The 17,475-nt window shown below is 47.9% G+C and overlaps 2 protein-coding genes across 5 annotated transcripts in view; both read right to left on the reverse strand.

Annotated features, from left to right (window-relative positions):
* Positions 1 to 139: 139 nt before the first annotated feature.
* CDK3 (cyclin dependent kinase 3) lies at positions 140 to 6,493 on the reverse strand. 3 transcript variants are annotated; one of them, XR_010318295.1, is made up of 9 exons: positions 6,378 to 6,493; positions 5,296 to 5,421; positions 4,821 to 4,898; positions 4,603 to 4,723; positions 4,340 to 4,510; positions 4,144 to 4,245; positions 2,456 to 2,659; positions 1,223 to 1,446; positions 980 to 1,088 (listed from the first exon to the last, which is right to left on the reverse strand). XR_010318295.1 is itself a non-coding variant. In XM_003417380.4 (8 exons), the coding sequence occupies exons 1-8, from the start codon at positions 6,434 to 6,436 to the stop codon at positions 963 to 965; spliced, it is 987 nt and encodes a 328-aa protein (XP_003417428.2). In that variant the 5' UTR covers positions 6,437 to 6,493; the 3' UTR covers positions 140 to 962. The 3 variants fall into 3 exon arrangements, 2 of the variants coding, with proteins under 2 accessions (XP_003417428.2, XP_023412647.1); XM_003417380.4 differs by lacking the exon at positions 1,223 to 1,446 and having other exon boundaries at positions 140 to 1,088; XM_023556879.2 differs by lacking the exons at positions 1,223 to 1,446; positions 5,296 to 5,421 and having other exon boundaries at positions 140 to 1,088; positions 6,378 to 6,480.
* TEN1 (TEN1 subunit of CST complex) overlaps positions 6,022 to 17,475 on the reverse strand; it is a 23,929-nt gene continuing 12,475 nt past the window's right edge. For both annotated transcript variants that reach the window (XM_003417381.4, XM_010596943.3), the window contains 2 exons: positions 15,653 to 15,810; positions 6,022 to 6,561 (listed from right to left, as the gene is read on the reverse strand). In XM_003417381.4, coding sequence (XP_003417429.1) covers positions 6,440 to 6,561; positions 15,653 to 15,810 — 280 coding nt within the window. In that variant the 3' untranslated portion in view covers positions 6,022 to 6,439. The remainder of the gene's footprint in view (positions 6,562 to 15,652; positions 15,811 to 17,475) is intronic.

Below are 17,475 nucleotides of genomic sequence, written 5' to 3' on the forward strand. Positions count from 1 at the left end.
TTCCTTCTTCCTCCCCCACCCGGTGCTTCCAATAAACGCATCCACCAAGCCTCTCATTCCCATCTGGGGACATGGAGTCAGTTTGTCTGGGGATGGGCACTGGGCAGCACTTCTGGGCGTGAACATGCCCAGCTCTCTGTGCAGGCACCTGGAGAGGCTGTGGTTCTCTTGACTCTGGGAGGTCAAGGAAAAAGATTGTGGGGCATGACACAAACCCTCCCATAAGCCCTCCCTCCACCCTTCCTCCCCGGTTTGCCCACTGTCTCTATTCTGTTCTGGGTCTCTTGGGTCAGGAACTGCCTCGAGCCCTCTTGTCAGTCTCCCCCTTATTGGCAAGTCCCTGCATCCTCCACAGTGGAACAACCCCAGGAAATTCAGAAAGGTGTCACTTTTATTTCCTGTTCTTAAAGCCAGAGGCAAACTAACATAAGCATATCGTAGGTGAACAGACAATTCCTTGGATCAGCCACATGCTCCCTGACCCCCTCTGGGTCAGGAACACATCCTCTCCTCTCCAACACCCCGCTTCCTGTTAACTTGGGACTCACTCAACTGGAACTCAACTCTTCCCCCAAACAGTTTAAATCCAAAAAGACCTGCAGGGGTCACCCTTTCCCTCGCATCTGGATCTGCAGCTGAGGGCTGGGGCAGGTGAGAGGTGCTTGGCTACAGCCCAGGCAGCTTCCTGCCCTCTCTCTGGCTCCTGAGCCTGGGGGTACAGGCTCTAACACAAGCCCCTTCTGCATGGAGCGTCTGTGCCTCATCTTCAAGCAGCGCTGCCAGACCCAACAAACAACACAGGAACTCGCTAACCTGCTGGCGGGACTAACCCAAACTCAGCCCTCTCCTGGCTGATGCCAAATTCTTCAGAGCTTTTCTATCTCCCCAGATTCATTCTTTTTCTTGGGTAGTGGGTGGGACAGCAGCTGGAGAGAGGGCTGCAGGTGGTGAGCCTCATATTCTCAACGACAAAACCGCTCCAGCACACACTGGCGGGGGGCCAGGGAGGGCTCCGCAGAGGAGAAGTACGGGTGGGCCAGGGCCGCCTTGGCTGAGATCCGCCGACTAGGGTCGTACTGCAGGAGTTGCTGTGGAGAAGGAGATCAGGCCTGAGCGCAGTCACGGCAGAGAGGAATCAACCTCCTAGGTACCAGCTGGAGGGCCCCGAGCCCCCAAGCGGCTGCCCTCAAACCCACACCTGCACGCAGCCACCACCTCCTACCTCATGAGCCAGCTCTGGACACTCTCAGAACCTGGGGACAAAGAGCCAGTTCTGGTCCACCCCGACTGAGTAAGGCCCAGTCTCCTTCAGGCCTTCAGGCCACTGAAGCTGAGTCAACTCTCCCCTCCTTTTTGAGGGTTCCAGATCCCAGTCTGCTTCTGGTTGAGACAGACTTCTCTCTGTGCACTCGTCAGGGATTCTGGAAGCCGAGGGCCAGAGCTGGCCTAGAAGCACCCGGGAGGGTGGGGACAGGAATGTAAAGAGCAGGGAGGAGGATGGAGAAGCCCAGGCCATGCCCAGCTCTCACGTTCCCATCCCGCTGTTGTCAAGTTGATCCTGACTCACAGTGACCCCACAGCACAAGGTAGAACTGCCACATAGGGTTTCCAAGGCTGTAATCTTAATGAAGCAGATTGCCACATCTTTCTCCCGCAGCGTTGCTGGTGCGTGCCCACTGCCGACCTATTGGTTGGCAGCTGAGCGTTTAACCACTGTGCCACCAGGGCTTCTTGCTCTAGTGCTAGAGTCTCTAAATCTAGCCAGGATGTGGAGTCCCCAGGATGAGTGCTAAGTGGGAAGTCCATGCCATTCCAATGATGAAAATCCTGCCTGCTTTTCCCAGATCCAACACCAGATTCAAGAGAGAATGTGGCTTCGGGGCCTTTGTGAGCACAGACTCGGGGCTCTGCTTGACACCTCCTGGGCAATTTGGCCTGGGGCTAGCCCAAGGGGTCACGATGGGCAGCAGAAGGGGTGGGTGAGGACTGTAGCGGAGGCCCAGGCAGCAGCGACAGCCTGTTGTGCACAGACGAGCCACCGTGGAAGGCACCGAGGGGAATACCGAAAAAGGAGGAGACGGTCCCCTGCCAGGAAAAGCTGACAGCGTAGATGGGGTCATAACCTCCCCAGGGGAAAAGCACCAGAAACACAAGACAACTAGGAACAAAAGGCAATTCTCATAGTGCAAACACAAAGCTAAGTCGGAGAGAGGAGTTTTCAAAGATGAACACTGGACTCACGGGGAGAGGCTTCCAGGTTGAAGAATCAGTACAGGGGCAGAGACAAGCCAGTTGTGTACAGGGATGAGAAAAGTGATTAGCTTGGACTTACAGAAGGAGCCAGGGTTACGTAAGAGGTTGGAGGGCAAAGGGCCACTGGCTGGAGCAGCAGCTAGCCGAGAAGGCCCTTCCTGCCCTCCCCTCCCGGCCTCCTCTCCCGCCCACCTGTACCTACCATGAGCAGGTCCCTGCCCTCTGGCTCCAGACTGGGCACAATCTCCTCCAGCCCCTTCCTGGTCCACTTGGGGAAGCTGCCCTTATAGTCTGGCAGCTGGGTGACTCCTGGCCACGTGGCTTCACTGGGTGTCCCCAGGGTCCGAAAAATACGAAAGAGCTGGTCAATCTCAGAGTCGCCAGGAAACAGGGGTCTGCGAGTTACCTGGAATGGAGAAGAGGCTGTGTGGAGTCCACAGCTCTGTCAGGCCCATTCTAATGCCAGACAAACAGCCGGAACTGGAGGGGGGCCTTCAAGATCTCTTTCCAAAGGCTGTACGAAGAATCCTGGCTTTTCCTGGGATAAAGCCCACTTTATCAGTCCTTTAGCCGGTCCCAAACACCCCTTAAAACCAGCTGCCTTTGAGTCAATTCAGACTCATGGCGACCCCACGGGTGTCGGAGTAGAACTGGGCTCCACAGGGATTGCAGTGGCTGATTTTTTGGGAAGTAGGTCACCAGGCCTTTCTTCTGAGGCCCCTCTGGGAAGACTCAAACCTCCAACCTTTCGGTTAGTAGCCAAGTACGTTAGCCGTTTGCACCACCCACAGACTCCTAAGTACCCCTTAATCCACTTCTAGTAGGAATATCCAGGAGCCCTGGGGGTGCAGTGGTTAAGCACTCAGCTGCTAATCGAAAGGTCCACAGTTTGAACCCACTGGTTGCTCCATGGGAGAAAAATATGTGACAGCCTGCTTCTTTAAATATCTTAGCCTGGTCATCTCTGGAGACACCTAGGTCAACTGGGGTAACATAGCTCACAAAGAAAATGTTCTACATCCTACTTTTGTGAGTAGCGTCTGAGGTCTTAAAAGCTTGCGTGCGGTCACCTAAGATACATCTATTCGTTCCATCACGTCCAGAGCAAAGGAGAATGAAGAAAAACAAGGACTAAAGGACTACATGAACCAGAGCCTCCATCAGCCTAAGCCCAGAAGAACTAGATGGTGCCTGGCTACCACCATGGACCATTCTAACAGGAATCACAATAGAGGGTCCCAGACAAAGCCGAAGAAAAATGTAGAACAAAATTCAAATGCACAGAAAAAGACCAGACTTACTGGTCTAACAGAGACTGGAGGAACCCCTGAGGCTATGGCTGCTAGACACCCTACTAACTCAGTACTGAAGCCCTCCTGAAGTCCACCTTTCAGCCAAAGATTAAACAACACACGTTAAAACAAACAACACACGTGAGGAACATGCTTCTTAGTCCAATCAAGTATACGAGACCAAATGGGCGACACCTGCCCAAAAGCAAAGACGAGAAGGCGGGAAGGGAGTGGAAAACTGGACAAATGGACAAGGGGAACCTGGGATGGAAAGGGGGAAAGTGCTGACACATTGCAGGGGTTGTAACCACTGTCACAAAATAGTTTGCATATAAATTTTTGAATGAGAAAATAATTTGCACTGTAAATTTTCACCTAAAGCACAATAAAATTAAAAAAAAAAGATTACAGTCTGGGAAACACTATAGGTCAGTTCTACTCTGTCTATAGGGTCACCATAGTTGGAATAGGCTCAAGAACAATGGGTTTGGTTTGTTTTTTTTTTTGGTTTAGTTGGAGTAGCAGGGTGCCCCACCCCCCAACCCAGCAGGACACTGCCTGTGGCCTCCCTGTGGCCATGCTTTGTCCCTCCCTCTACCATCTCTGCAAAGATGCAACCAATGCTCCAGACATCCACAGCAGTGGAATAGAACTTGCAGCCCAAGAGGATTTCAGGGGCACGATACCACAGTGTCACCACCTATGGGGACAAGAAAACAGTATCAGTCAGGGGGACTGAGTGTGTGGGTGACATTCCTTCAGCTGCCCTTCTCCCCCCTTTGCCCCAGCAGTACCTCGTGGGTGTAGGTGCGCAAGGGTACCCCGAAAGCTCGAGCCAGCCCAAAGTCCGCCAGCTTGATGGCTCCCAACTCATTAATGAGCAGATTCTGGGGTTTCAGGTCTCGGTGGATGACCCGGTGAGAGTGGCAGAAATTCACCCCTTGCAGTAGCTGGTAGAGGTAGCTCTGGAATAGTGAGCATGAAAAGGAGGTGGCTAAGCAGAAGGGGCCTGGCTGAGAGAGGTGTTAGCTTATCTTCCCCATCAGTCCCTTGGTACCTTGACTAAGTGCAGGGGGAGCTCAGAGGCCGGGGTGGAGTCCATGTACTTCTTCAGGTCCTGGCTGAGGAACTCAAAAACCAGGTAAAGCTTCTTCTCACTATGCACCACGTCCAGCAGCCTGGCAGGGAGATGCTGGTGAAAACATGGCTCTCAGCAAGACTGAGATGGGTACAGGGTTCACTGTCTCAGCTTCCCTTTCTCCTTCCCCAACTCACCTGACAATGTTGGGGTGCTTAAGTTCTTTGAGAAGGGAGATCTCCCTGATGGCGGTGCTTGGGACACCCTCGGTCTCCCTGTAGGAAAGGAGGGTATAGAACAAGCATGGACTCAGGGAGCAAGTAACACTCTGGAGGCAGAAGGGTGTTTCTGGGGGGGGATCGTCACTTCCATGTGCCTTATTCCCTAAGGGTAGCTCATCTCCTAACGACGGGGACCCTGTGCTCCTCAGCCCATATTTATAGCTCACAGAACAGGGCCCAGGGGCAGCCCCTAGTCAGTGTGAGGAAGGGGGCAGTGAGATGGGGTAAGGATGAGGAAGGGCTGCACCTTTGCGACTGTCCCGGTATAACCGGGCAGCACTCAGAAAAGGAGCTGGATGGAAAATTCTGAGGTGAAGGAACGGACATGGCAGCCCCTGGGCTGTGGCTTGCTCCTGGGCCCAGGCGTCTCAGGGGCCATCCCAGCACTCACAGGTCCAGCCTGATCTTTTTGAGGGCCACCAGCTGCCCAGTCTCCTTGTTTTTGGCCTTATACACCACTCCATAGGTGCCCTCTCCGATCTTCTCTACCTTCTGGAACACATCCATGACCGCAGAGCTGCCCGGGAAACAGACAGCACCTGGGGCATTCGCCCCCATGCCCAGCACCCCAGCTCCCCTCTCTAGCACCCATATAACACCCCTGCCCAACTCCCAACCATATTTCCCCAGCTCCCAAGGCCTGTGGCCCAGCTCCCCTCCCCCTGCCCCCAGCCCATCCCTGGGAACCTGGCTTGCAGCCCCTGGCCTAGCCCAGGCAGGAACCCTAGTCCTCAGGCCCTGCACCCCGGGGGGGCCTGGAAGCCTGCTGCACCTGTGCCTGCTACGGCACGCAGGAGGGCCCAAACTTCCAGTGCGGCCTCCTTCTGCGCTGGCTGCCAGACTCAGGTTCTGGGGACGGGAAGGCAGCCCAGAGGGCCTGCCCAGGGGCCAAGGCCAACTCGGGTCAGAGATCAGGGATCGGAAAGAGTTTCTGAAGCCACCATCCTGTCCTAGGCTGCAATCAGGGCTGAGGGGATAGGCCCGGCCTGTTTGGCGACGCCTGGCCTCCTCTGAGGCCAGAACTTCGGTGGGGCAGCCCGCCTGCCTCCTGAGCCCCCCACCCGGCTCCTCTGCCCGCTGCACCCTCCCCTCAGGCCCCCAGCCCAGAGTTCACCAGAAACCCAGCGTTCCCTGCAGCCTCAAGGCCAGGCAGACTGCCTGTTCCACAGCTCCCCCTCCTGGCCCCAGCCGGCGCTGCACCACGTGCACACATTGAAAGGTCATGCCCCGAGGCCTTTATTCAGGAGGACCTTCTGGAACTCTCCATGACTCCACACAAGGTACAGGATGTCTGTGGCCCTGAGGGCCCCAGAGCGCGGCCTGCGGGAGTAGGGGTGCCAGGCTTTGATGACTGTTCTCCGGGCTCTCGTTGCTGGCACAATTGCAAATTAGGGGAAGGGCTGGTTTAACAAGCCCTCCTCTCTACTCTCAGGTCTCAGCCAAAGGCTGTCACTCTGGGGAGAGCTCCAGCACCTTCTGAGCAGCACACCAGAATCTCCTGTGGAGCATGTGACAAAGGAGGGAGCTGTCATTTCCTATCGGCTGCTGTCCCTCTCCTGCTGGTACATCCTCTGCTCCCGGATGGCTTGTTCCAACAAGGGTAGATTCATTCCTTCCACACAAGTCAGCACCCGGGCCTTCACCATGGCACCTCCGTCTGAAAGACAAATGCCAAGGCCACAGCAGTGATTGACTGGAGTGTCAGCGACACACTCTACAGATGCATTCTAGCTGTTTTCCCTCAATTGGCTTAGTCCTGAGTTTTGACAGGAAGGGGTGAAGGCAGAAAGGATGGCATTCAGGGTAACAGCAACTTGTCTACTTGGGCCTCAGAATGGTGGGCCTCCCACTATGTGCCTGGAACTTATGGAGTGGCCTGAAAATTCTACTTTTCCAGGGAGGGAGGGCAGGAAGTAGTACAGGATTCCTGGGCATGTCCCTCCATTGTCACCTTAATTCCTGCCATTTTCTCCTTAGGCCCCAAGAGCCCAGGGTTGAGGAGAGGGGTCTCAATCACCATCCTAGCTCTCCATTTACACTGAGGGAACGGTCCCCTTTGGCATCCTGGAACCTACTGGCATTGAACATTGGGGCAAAGAGAAACACCCATTTAATTATTTTTTTTAAGGGGCTGAGCTCAGGAGAGCTTGGCCTTATAGGGGTAACTCATCCCCACTCTGGGTGAGGGGGCTGGGGGGGCTTCTAGCAATTAGCAGGACCTGATGGATTATGGGAAGGTCTGTCAATGTTCACGTGACAGCATCTGGGGTTTGCCCTAATATACTTTTTCTTTTCTTTTAAACTCATCTTCTCTTTTGCTCTCTGGGCACTTCAACAAACACACTCACTGTTCTAGGACATTTAGTCTGTCTTCTTTTGATGCAGTTTGGAGATAAAAGCTCTCTGAAGAGATAAAGTGTACACCTGGATTTTCTTCTAGTCTAGGCCATCTCATGGATTTAACACAGCTGGGGGCCAGTCTTCAGAATGTCAGGCTGGCTAGGTCCCAGCTTTCAACACATGCTTCCCTTGGAAGATGAAGTCATTTGAATATGAGGTTGTCCATGTGTCTTCAGCTTCTTTTAGCACTACAGCCAGGCCGCAGTGACTGACAACATGGCCTTGAGTGGGTGGGCGTGGCACAGTATCTGGATCAACTGATCAGGGCAGATTGTTGATTCTCATCACTCAGGCCTCTTCAGGAATAGCTGCGTTATCTATACGATCAATCAAACAAATATTTGCCTCATCTTCCCTTAGAACTGAGAGGCCTAAATCTTCCCTTGTCGCATGTAGCCCTAAGTAATTTTCACAGAGCAGCCATAGATGCTCAGGACAACACAGAGGGAACAAGGACAAAATCTAATCGCAGTTGGAGCTGTTACAAACCTCAAAAATTGGATCCTATGTCAAATGTTTCCAAACTTCCTGTACAGAAATTTTCTTGACCTGACTAAAGTTCATAAAACTTCCCTTCCTTTGTGTACACCAGTTCCTTGTTTCTTTCTTCCCCTCATCCTGGGGAAACCCACCCCTCTAGATTTAAATTGTGGAACACGTTCCATCACTCTATGAATGGCAGAAGTTACTAAATATGAAAGCAAGCTTCAGAAACATGATTATTGTATGGGGCAAATTAATAATACAATAATTATATTTCTGAAGCTCTAATGACTGAAGACCTGATGAGTTGTGGGATGACATCAAGAACATCATATATGAAGAAAGCAAAAGGTCATTAAAAAGACAAGAAAGAAAGAAAAGACCAAAATCGATGTCAGAAGAGACTCTGAAACTTGTTCTTGAACACAGAGTAGCTAAAGTGAATGAAAGAAATGATGAAGTAAAAGAGGTGAAGATTTCAAAGGGCAGTTTGAGAAGACAAAGTATAATGAAATGTGCGAAGACCTGGAATTAGCAAACCAAAAGGAAGAACCCACTTAGCATTTCTCAAGCTGAAAGCAGTGAAGAGAAAATTCAAGCCTCCAGTTGCAATATTGAAGGATTCTATGCACAAAATATTGAACGACACAGAAAGCATCAAAAGAAGATGGAAGGAATACACAGAGTTACTGTCCCAAAAAGAATTGGTTGATGTTCATCTGTTTCAGGAGGCAGCAATGGTACAGAAGAAGTCCAAGCTGCATTGAAGGCACTGGCAAAAAACAAGGCTCCAGTGACTGACAGGATACTAATTGAGATGTTTCAAAAAACAGATGCAATGCTAGAAGTGTTTACTTGTCTATGCCAAGAAATTTCAAAGACTGCAACCTGGCCAGCCAACTGGAAGAGATGCATCCATATTTGTGCCCATTTCAAAGAAATGCAGAAATTATTGAACAATGTCATTAATATCACGCACAAGTAAAATTTTGCTGAAGATAATACAAAAATGGTTGCAGCAGTACATCGACAAAGAACTGCCAGAAATTCAAGCTGGATTCAGAAGAGGATGTGGAATGAGGGATATCATTACTGATGTCAGATGAATCTTGGCTGAAAGCAGAGAATACCAGAAAGATGTTTACCTGTGTTTTATTGACTATGCAAAGTCAGGGACTGAATTGTGTCCCCCCAAAATATGTGGCAACTTGGTTAGGCCATGATTCCCAGTATTGTGTGGTTATCCTCCGTTTTGTAATTTTCCTATGTGTTATAAATCATAGTCTTTGCCTGTGGTTAAAAAGGATTACGGTGGAATGTAACACCCTTGCTCCAGTCACAACCCTGATCCAATGTGAAGAGAGTTTCCCTGGGATGTAGCCTGCACCACCTTTTATCTCACAAGAGATAAAAGGAAAGGAAAGTAAGCAGACAGAGTTGGGGACCTCATACCATCAAGAAAGCAGTGCCAGGAGCAGAGTACATCCTTTAGACCTGAGGTTTCTGTGCTGAGATGCTCCCAGACCAAGGGAAGACTGATGATAAAGGACCTTCCTCCAGAGCCGACAGAGAAAGAAAGCCTTCCCCTGGAGCTGACGCCCTGAATTTGGACTTGTAGCCTCTAGACTGTGAGAGGATAAATCTATTAATGCCATCCACTTAGGGTATTTCTGTTATAGCAGCACTAGATGACTAAAACAGCATTCAACTGTGTGGATCATAACAAATTATGGATAACACTGCAAAGAACGGGAATTCCTGAACACTAAACTGTGCTCATGAGGAACCTGTACACAGACCAAGAGGCAGCTGTTCAAATAGAACAAGGGGATACTGCATGGTTTAAAGTTAGGAAAGGTATGCATCAGGGTTGTATCCTTTCACCGTATTTACTCAATCTGTATGCTGAGCAAATATCTGAGAAGCTGGACTATATGAAGAATAATGGGGTATCAGGATTGGAGGGAGATCATTAACAACTTGCCATATGCAGATGATAAACCTTGCTTGCTGAAAGCCAAGAGGACTTGAAGCACTTACTTATGAAGATCAAAGACTGCAGTCTTCAGCATGGATTATAGCTCAACATAAAACAAAAATCCTCACAACTGGACTAATAAATAACATCATAATAAACAGCAAAAAGATTGAAGTTGTCAAGAATTTCATTTAACTTGGATCCACAATCAACGCCCATGGAAGCAGCAATCAAGAAATCAAAGGATGCATTGCATTGGGCAGGTTTGCTGCAGAAGACCTCTTTAAAGTTTTAAAAAGCAAAGATGTCATTTTAAGGACTAAGGTACGTGTCACGGACTGAATTGTGTCCCCCGAGAAGTATGTGTCAACTTGGTTAGGTCATGATTCCCAGTATTGTGTGGTTGTCCTCCATTTTGTGATTGTAATTTTATGTTAAAAGAATTAGGGTGGGATTGTAATACCACCCTTGCTCAGGTTACCTCCCTGATCCAGGGTAAAGGGAATTTCCCTGGGGTGTGGCCCACACCACCTTTTACCTCTCGAGAGATAAACGGAAAGGGAAGCGAGCAGAGAGTTGGGGACCTCACACCACCAAAAAAGCAGCACCAGGAGCAGAGTGCATCCTTTAGACTTGGGGTTCCTGATCAGAGAAGCTCCTAGTCCAGGTGAAGACTGAAAGAAAGACCTTCCTCCAGAGCCAGCAGAGAGAGAAAGCCTTCCCTGGAACTGACGCCCTGAATTTGGACTTCCAGCCTACTAGCCTATGAGAAAATACATTTCTCTTTGTTAAAGCCATCTACTTGTGGTATCTCAGTTATAGCAGCACTAGATAACTAAGACAGTGGCCCTGACCCAAGCCAAGGTATTTTCACTCTCCTCATATGCATGTGAAAGCTGGACAATGAAGAAGGAAGACTGAAGAAGAATTGATGCGTTTGAATTATGGTGTTGGCAAAGAATACCGAATATACCATGGACTTCCAGGACAATTAATAAATCTGTCTTGGAAGAAATGCAGCCAGAATGGTCCTTAGGAGCCAGGATGGCGATACTTCATCTCCCACACTTTGGACATGTTATCAGGAGGGACCAGTCTCTGGAGAAGGACATCATGCTTGGTAGAGCATCAGTGAAAGAGAGCAAGACTGTTTACAAGATGGATTGACATAGTGGCTGCAACGGTGGGCTCAAACAGTGAGGATGGCACGGGACTGGACAGTGCTTTGTTCTGTTGTCCACAGGGTCACTGTGAGTTGGAACCAACTTGATGGCACCTAACAACAACATGGGGCGAACTGGACCGTGGTGCTGGTCCATCTGTGAAAGGCCGGTGTAAACAGAACTAAAAGGACAGCATTTGAAGAAGGGCTGCAGGGAAGTGGGAAAGGAGTTTCTGGGCAAGACAGGAAGAAAAACTATATAGATGGGGAAATGGTCATTTGGGGGATTTCTTTTTGCACGAACAATCTAGAGCAGAGGAGAAGGCACTGAGGTCAACAGTGCCGAGCAGAAGCTAAGGAAGGGCCGAGGAGGACAGGTATCCTTTTGGGAAGCTGATTGTGCAGGGAAGGAGAGCCAAAGCTAGGGGGCATATAGAGTGAAGATGACATTACTGCTGCTATTTTCAGTTTAAGATCAAAGAGGCTTGGGTGCATTATATGCTGAGAGGAAAGAACCAGTTGCGAACATTAAGGACACAGTAGAGAGAGCAAAGCCCCTGCAGGAGGGTAGGCTAGGATTGGAAGCACAAGGCATGGGCTCGGATGCCCCCCCTTCCTCTCAGACTGAAGAGGACTTAACCATGGGTGTGGGTGGATGCATATACTTTTAGGATCAGGTTCTGCTGCCTGAGGTGTCAATCTTACTTGGGATGTAAGAGGTGAGTTAATTTGCTGAGGGGAGGCAGGTGATGAAGTCAGCTGTTTTACATAACAGGTAAACGCCTAAACACACTGCTCTGGAGCCTGGAGAGGGGGTTGACTGGGACACACTGAAGGATTTCTAGGCAGTGCTGAAGGCCCAATAAGATTGAAAACACAGTTGCTGTTGACTCTGACTCATGGCAACCCCATTTGTGTCCAAGTAGAACTGTGCTCCATAGGGTCTTCTATAGCTGAATTTTCAGAAGTAGATTGCCAGGCCTTTCTTTTGAGGTGCCTCTGGGTGAACTCTAACCTCCAACCCTTCAGTTAGTGGTTGAACATGTTAACCATTTGTATTACTCAGGGCCTCCTCCAAGAGATTTAAAAACAAACAAACAAAAAACCTCTTGCCTTTGAGTTGATCTGACTCATAGCGACCCTATAGAACACAGAACTGTCCCACAGGGTTTCCAAGATTGTAATCCAAATGGAAGCAGAGTGCCTCATCTTTCTCCCGAGGAGCGGCTGGTAGGTTTGAGCTGACGACCTTTTGGTTAGTAGCTGAGCTCTTTAACCACTGTGCCACCGGGGCTCCCTTTAGAGATTGAGAAATCATTGTGCTAGGAATCCATCGAGCTTTGTGCTTCCTCCCCACTCTCTGGTGAAGGGCGGAATCAGAGAAGGTGGAGGCTGGGGTTCAATCAGGCAGGAGAGAGGGAAGGAAGGGCACAGGCTTGAGACTTCTGCCAAGAAAATGATTGAAATGATGAGCCCTAGCTGAAGAGAAGGAAAGTAAACAAGAGTGAAGCTTCAAGAGAACCAAGAAGTTAGTCCAAAGCCGACAGGTTCAGATAAGGCTGAAGGAAGATGCCTGGAGGGGAGTGAGAAAGCAGAAGGAATGCCGTCAGGTCTGGTATCGGAGGTGGGGCGGTTCCAGGGAAGAGGAGGCCTGAGGTGTGGCGAGGGTGAGGAGCAAATGGGGCAGAGGGTCTGTGGTGGAACCACTTGGCCTCAGAGGAGAAGGAGAAAGGTCTGCAACGACAAACCTGAGGAGCCAGCAGGACTCTGGAACCCCGCCTCTGGGTTCTGGGGTGTGTGTGGCTTGGAGGCTGAACAGGCTCCACATAGAAGGATGGGAGGGCAACTGCTGTCCTGGGGGAAAGCCAGATTTCAGGAAAGTTCCAGTGAAGGCAGGAGGATAATAAGGCTGGAAGGCATGGAGCAAAGGTTCCAGAGGACCCAGGAGAAAGGTTTAGGCGGGCAGGCAACAGGGCTCAGACGGGAGGAAATGAATGCAGATGATTTATGGTGAGAAGTGGGGGGCAGCCACTTGTAATCAAGTCGTCTACAGTGTGGGTATTAGGCATTACAGCAAGGACTCCAAGCAGAGCTGGGCAAAGGCTATCCCCACGGTTAGTCCCTAGACAGGAAGTCCTGCAGCCCTTGGATGGTGCCAGAAGGCTTCACAGGGCTGGCACAGCTCCACCTTCTCAGTCTCACTTAGCTCCATATGCAAAAATCTCAGAAAGGTGGCTTGAAGTAGCCTCTCTGTCCTCAGAACTGTCCAGGATTCACATCTGACAGACCTTTGCACCCCACAGGGCTTGGGGTCAGACACGCAGACTGGGAGACTCAAGGCAGCCCCACTTCCTACTGGAGCCCACACTCTGCTCTCCCCCCCACCGTCTTAGTCCATGTTCAGGTTGTGAATGATGAGCAGGTATTACTTAGAAAATCAAGGAAAAATGTTTAAGAAGGAAAAATACAGGTTGTAGTGCAAACAATGATAAGCAGTGAGGTGCAGGGCAGTTAAGAAAGCTGTTTGACCTGAGGCTGTATTAGGTTCAGATTCAAATTTTTTGGGGGGGGGCGGGGGCAGGAGAAAACTTCAAAGGAGGTGCTGGGTACTTCCAGGTGGATCAAGGCAGAGGCACGTGCCGTCCACTCTTTGCAAGGTTGGCAGTGATCAGGCAGGTCCAAGGGGGTGGCCTGACTCCTGCTTTATCCACATTCCCATCAACCTTTCACCTACTGATGTTAGTACCATCAAGGATCCTCTCCTGGGTTTATGACTTCATGAGGGCTTTTAAAGTGGCAGTGCTCTAACGTAATAATTTCTCCTGCATTTGTTCACTGTGATTCTTCTAGAAGGGATGCTCTCTTCAACTATTCGGTTTCCCTGAGACACATCCATTCAGGAAAGACAGAATAAACTCAAGGGAAATGTAAACTTTCACCGAAAACACAATAAAACATTATTTAAAAGAAAAGAATAGAAAACCCAGTGGTCCCGTCTGCAACTGGTCATGGGGATAGCACACGACCAGTCCACGTTTAGTTCCGTTGTGCAAGGTGTCGCCATGAGTTGGTGTCAACTTGAAGGCAGCTAGCAACAATAATGAATTCCAAGGGACCAGGAAAAAAAAAATAAGTAAGAGAAAGAGAAGCATGTTTAATGCAATCAGGAGGAAAACTGCCAATTCCAGGCTCCAGCAAATGCAATAGGACAAATGGCCCCGGTTCTCCAACAAATAAATGACATTTAAAAAATAAAAACAAAAATGAAGGCAGAGCTGTGAGAGCTTAATAAATTGAGAGACATGTAAACCAAACACAATGCCTGGACCCTGTCTGGACCCTGATTTAAACCAGCCAACTGTCAAAAGCTATTTTGTTTTTGCTGGCGATTGAGGGAAACTGAATATGGACAAGGTATTAGATTTTATGCTAAGTAGCTGCTATTCATTTTCTTGGGTGTGATAATGGCAGTGGGACTATGTTAGAGATACATATTGAGGTGCTTATGGGCAAAATGAAATGATGTCTTAGATTTACTTTAAAATACACCAGCAAAAAAACAAATAGGTGAGGGTGGTGTGAAGCAGAAGAGCAGGAGGGGGTCACTGTTGAACTTGGGTGATGCACATGGAGGTTCCTTATATCACTCTCTCTACTTTTATGTAGTTTGAGAGGAAAACATTAAATTAAAAAAAATACGTATTTGGGTTGAATTTATACTTGAAAGTTTTTTTGTTCTTTCTCCATTTTTCTTCCCATAAATAACCCCATATGTCTACTTCAGCCCCTGCCCATCCCCTTGCCTTCAATCCATCCCCCGTGTTTGCAACTGGGCTTAAAGTTGTAGACTTAGGGCAACTGGTTCCTCAGGGCTCCCAGCCTCACTGTAGGAGCCAGAGGGCCAGGGGAGGGCCACAGCTGATTCTGACCCATAGTGCAACGGTCCTTTGTACTCACTCTTATCCTTCCCCCTGATGCTGCTCTCAAATCAATTGTGAGGACTGGGACTCTGTGAGCTCAAAGGTTTAAGCCTGAATAAAGATTAACTTTTATTAAATAAAATTTAATTAAAGTACCTTGGAATTAAAGTAAGTACCATCTAATCACTTTTCTTTTTCTTGGTGCATTTCATCCAGAGTTAAAAACCACTGTGACTTTTAGAAACCAAATTGTTGTGTAAATCAAAAAACTTATACATGTTCGTATCTTTTAATCTAGCAATTCTACTTTTAGGAAACTACCCTAAAGAAATAATCAGAAAATGAGCTTTAAGATTAGTGAGTGAGGATGCTAATTACAGCATTAAAAAAAAAATTTTTTTTTCTCCCCATTGGCTGTAAAGGCCCCATCCTATATGAGCCTTGGTTTCTTCATCTCTAAACCAGCAGTAATAAGACTTGGATTAGGGTTACTATGCAGAGTCAAGAAGATCCAAGCAAGCCATCTAGCACCAGGCCTGTCATGTTGTAGGCCTTCAGAAATTATTGGTTTCTCTCCCCCTTTTTGCTTACCCTGGGGACCATCTCTTCACTGTCCATCCGCTTAACTTGGTACCACATGGTAGGTCCACTCTGAGTCCCTCAGTAGAGCAGATCTCTCCCCATGAGTCTATGAACTTCTACGCCACGGCGTGGTGCAAGTCAGACCCTTCCTAACAGAGTCGCCCAAAAGACTGCCCCAACTCAGGACCCAGGGTGAGAAAGGGGGTATGAGACTCTGGCTTACCCTTCTGGTGCTCAAGCTCCCCAAGAACAATGTACAGGGAGCCCACCTGGGCTTGGAATGGCTCCACCAGCTTGGTACAGACCAGGATGTGGTGCTGATCCGATCCGTGCTGAGCCATCAGGGTCACTCTGGACTGGGCCATGTCGTAGAGGCCCAACCTGGAAATCAGGGAAAATGCAGTAATTTCTGTCTATAAAAAGGTCTTGGGAAAATGTTCAGTCTCATTCTGATAGAGAAATAGAAATTGCAATAACAAATCAGGAATAATTTTTCAGTCCTCGTTATTGAGGTATAATTTACATGCAATAAAAAGCACCTGTTTTAAGTGTACAGTTCAATGACTGTTGACAAACATACAGACATCTGTAACCACCACTCCAATCAAGATGTAGTTTATTTCTTAATTACCTCCATGAACAACTGTCTCCTTTGCCACAAGACCAGAGCTGGATGGTGCCTGGCTACCATTACGGAATCTTTTAATCAAAGATTCTATAGAAGAATCCTGATAAAAAAGGAGAAAATGTAGAAGAGGATTTCAAATCCTCATGGAATCCAGACTTTCTGGAGCCGTGGAGGCTGTATGAACCCCCAAAACTATTGCCCTGAGATAATCTTTAAATGTTATACCAAAAATTATCTTCTTAAAGCCCCAAAATAGTTTAGCTTAACTAGTAAAGAACATTTGCCTTGAGCATTGTTCTCTTTCAAGAACTATCTATACAGGATAAAACTGACAACAGCCAACTCAAGAGATTAGGTAGGAAACTTAGGGGACAGTGAGTTATGTTAATAGGGGAGGAACAATTTGGAAGAGGAAGGTGAGAATGGTTGCACAACTTGAAGAATGTAATCAATGTCACTGAACTGTACATGTACAAATTGTTTAACTGGTGTATATTTTCAACAACAAAAAATAAATTACATATACGAAAAAAATGTACTATATTTCCATCACCCCCAAAAGTTCCACTGTGCCTGTTTGAAGTCAATATCCCACCCAAGGTAACCACTGATCTGCTTTTGGTCTCTATAGATGAGTTTTTCCACTTGAGAACTTCATATAAAATGGAATCATAATAAAGTGTATCCTTTTGTGTCTTGCTTCTTTCACTCAGCAAAATAATTTTGAGATTTTCAGTAGTACTTCATTGAAGGGATAAAGCACAATTTGTTTATCCATTCACCAGCTGATCTGAGCTGCTTCATGAATTTTGGAATGTAAGTTTTTGTGTAGACATATGTTTTCATTTCTCTTGGGTAAATACTTAGGAGTGGGATTGCTAGGTCATATGGTAACTGTCTGTTTAACTCTAAAAAAAACTTCCAAATTGTTTTTCAAAATAGTTGTGCCGTTTTACACTCCCACTAGCGATGTATGAAGGTTCCAGTTGCTCCACAATCTTTGTCAACACTTGGTATTGTCAGTCTTTTTTATTTTAGCTATTCTAGTGGGTGTGTGATGGTATCTCATTGTGGTTTTTAGATTTCCCTAACGAGTAATGATGCTGGACAAATTCTCATGTGTTTATTTGTTATATGTATATTTTCTTTGGCAGTATCTGTTAAAATCTTTTGCCCACTTTTAAATTGTTTTTCTTGTTATTGAAGTATAAGAGTTCTTTGCGCACTGTAGATACAAGTCAAATGTTTTCTCCTAACTCGTGGCTTGCCTTTTAATTTTCTTAATGATATCTTTTAACGAGTAGAAATTTTAAATTTTGTTGAAGTCCAGTTTATTCATTTTTTTTTCGTGGTTATTGCTTTCTGTGTCTTATCTAAGAAATCTTTGCATACCCGAAGGTTATTAAGATTTTATCCTG

The sequence above is a fragment of the Loxodonta africana genome, chromosome 18 (genome assembly GCF_030014295.1).
Source record: "Loxodonta africana isolate mLoxAfr1 chromosome 18, mLoxAfr1.hap2, whole genome shotgun sequence".
Classification (NCBI taxonomy): Eukaryota; Metazoa; Chordata; class Mammalia; order Proboscidea; family Elephantidae; genus Loxodonta; species Loxodonta africana.

Coding starts and splice junctions, on each gene's coding strand:
- CDK3 (XM_003417380.4), bottom strand. CDS start 6,436: ATGACAGCTCCCTCCTTTGTCACATGCTCCACAGGAGATTCTGGTGTG. Junction 5,422..6,377: donor TCTGGTGTGCTGCTCAGAAG/GTGCTGGAGCTC, acceptor TTTCCCGGGCAG/CTCTGCGGTCATGGATGTGT. Junction 2,660..4,143: donor GTTGCATCTTTGCAGAGATG/GTAGAGGGAGGG, acceptor TCTCCATTCCAG/GTAACTCGCAGACCCCTGTT.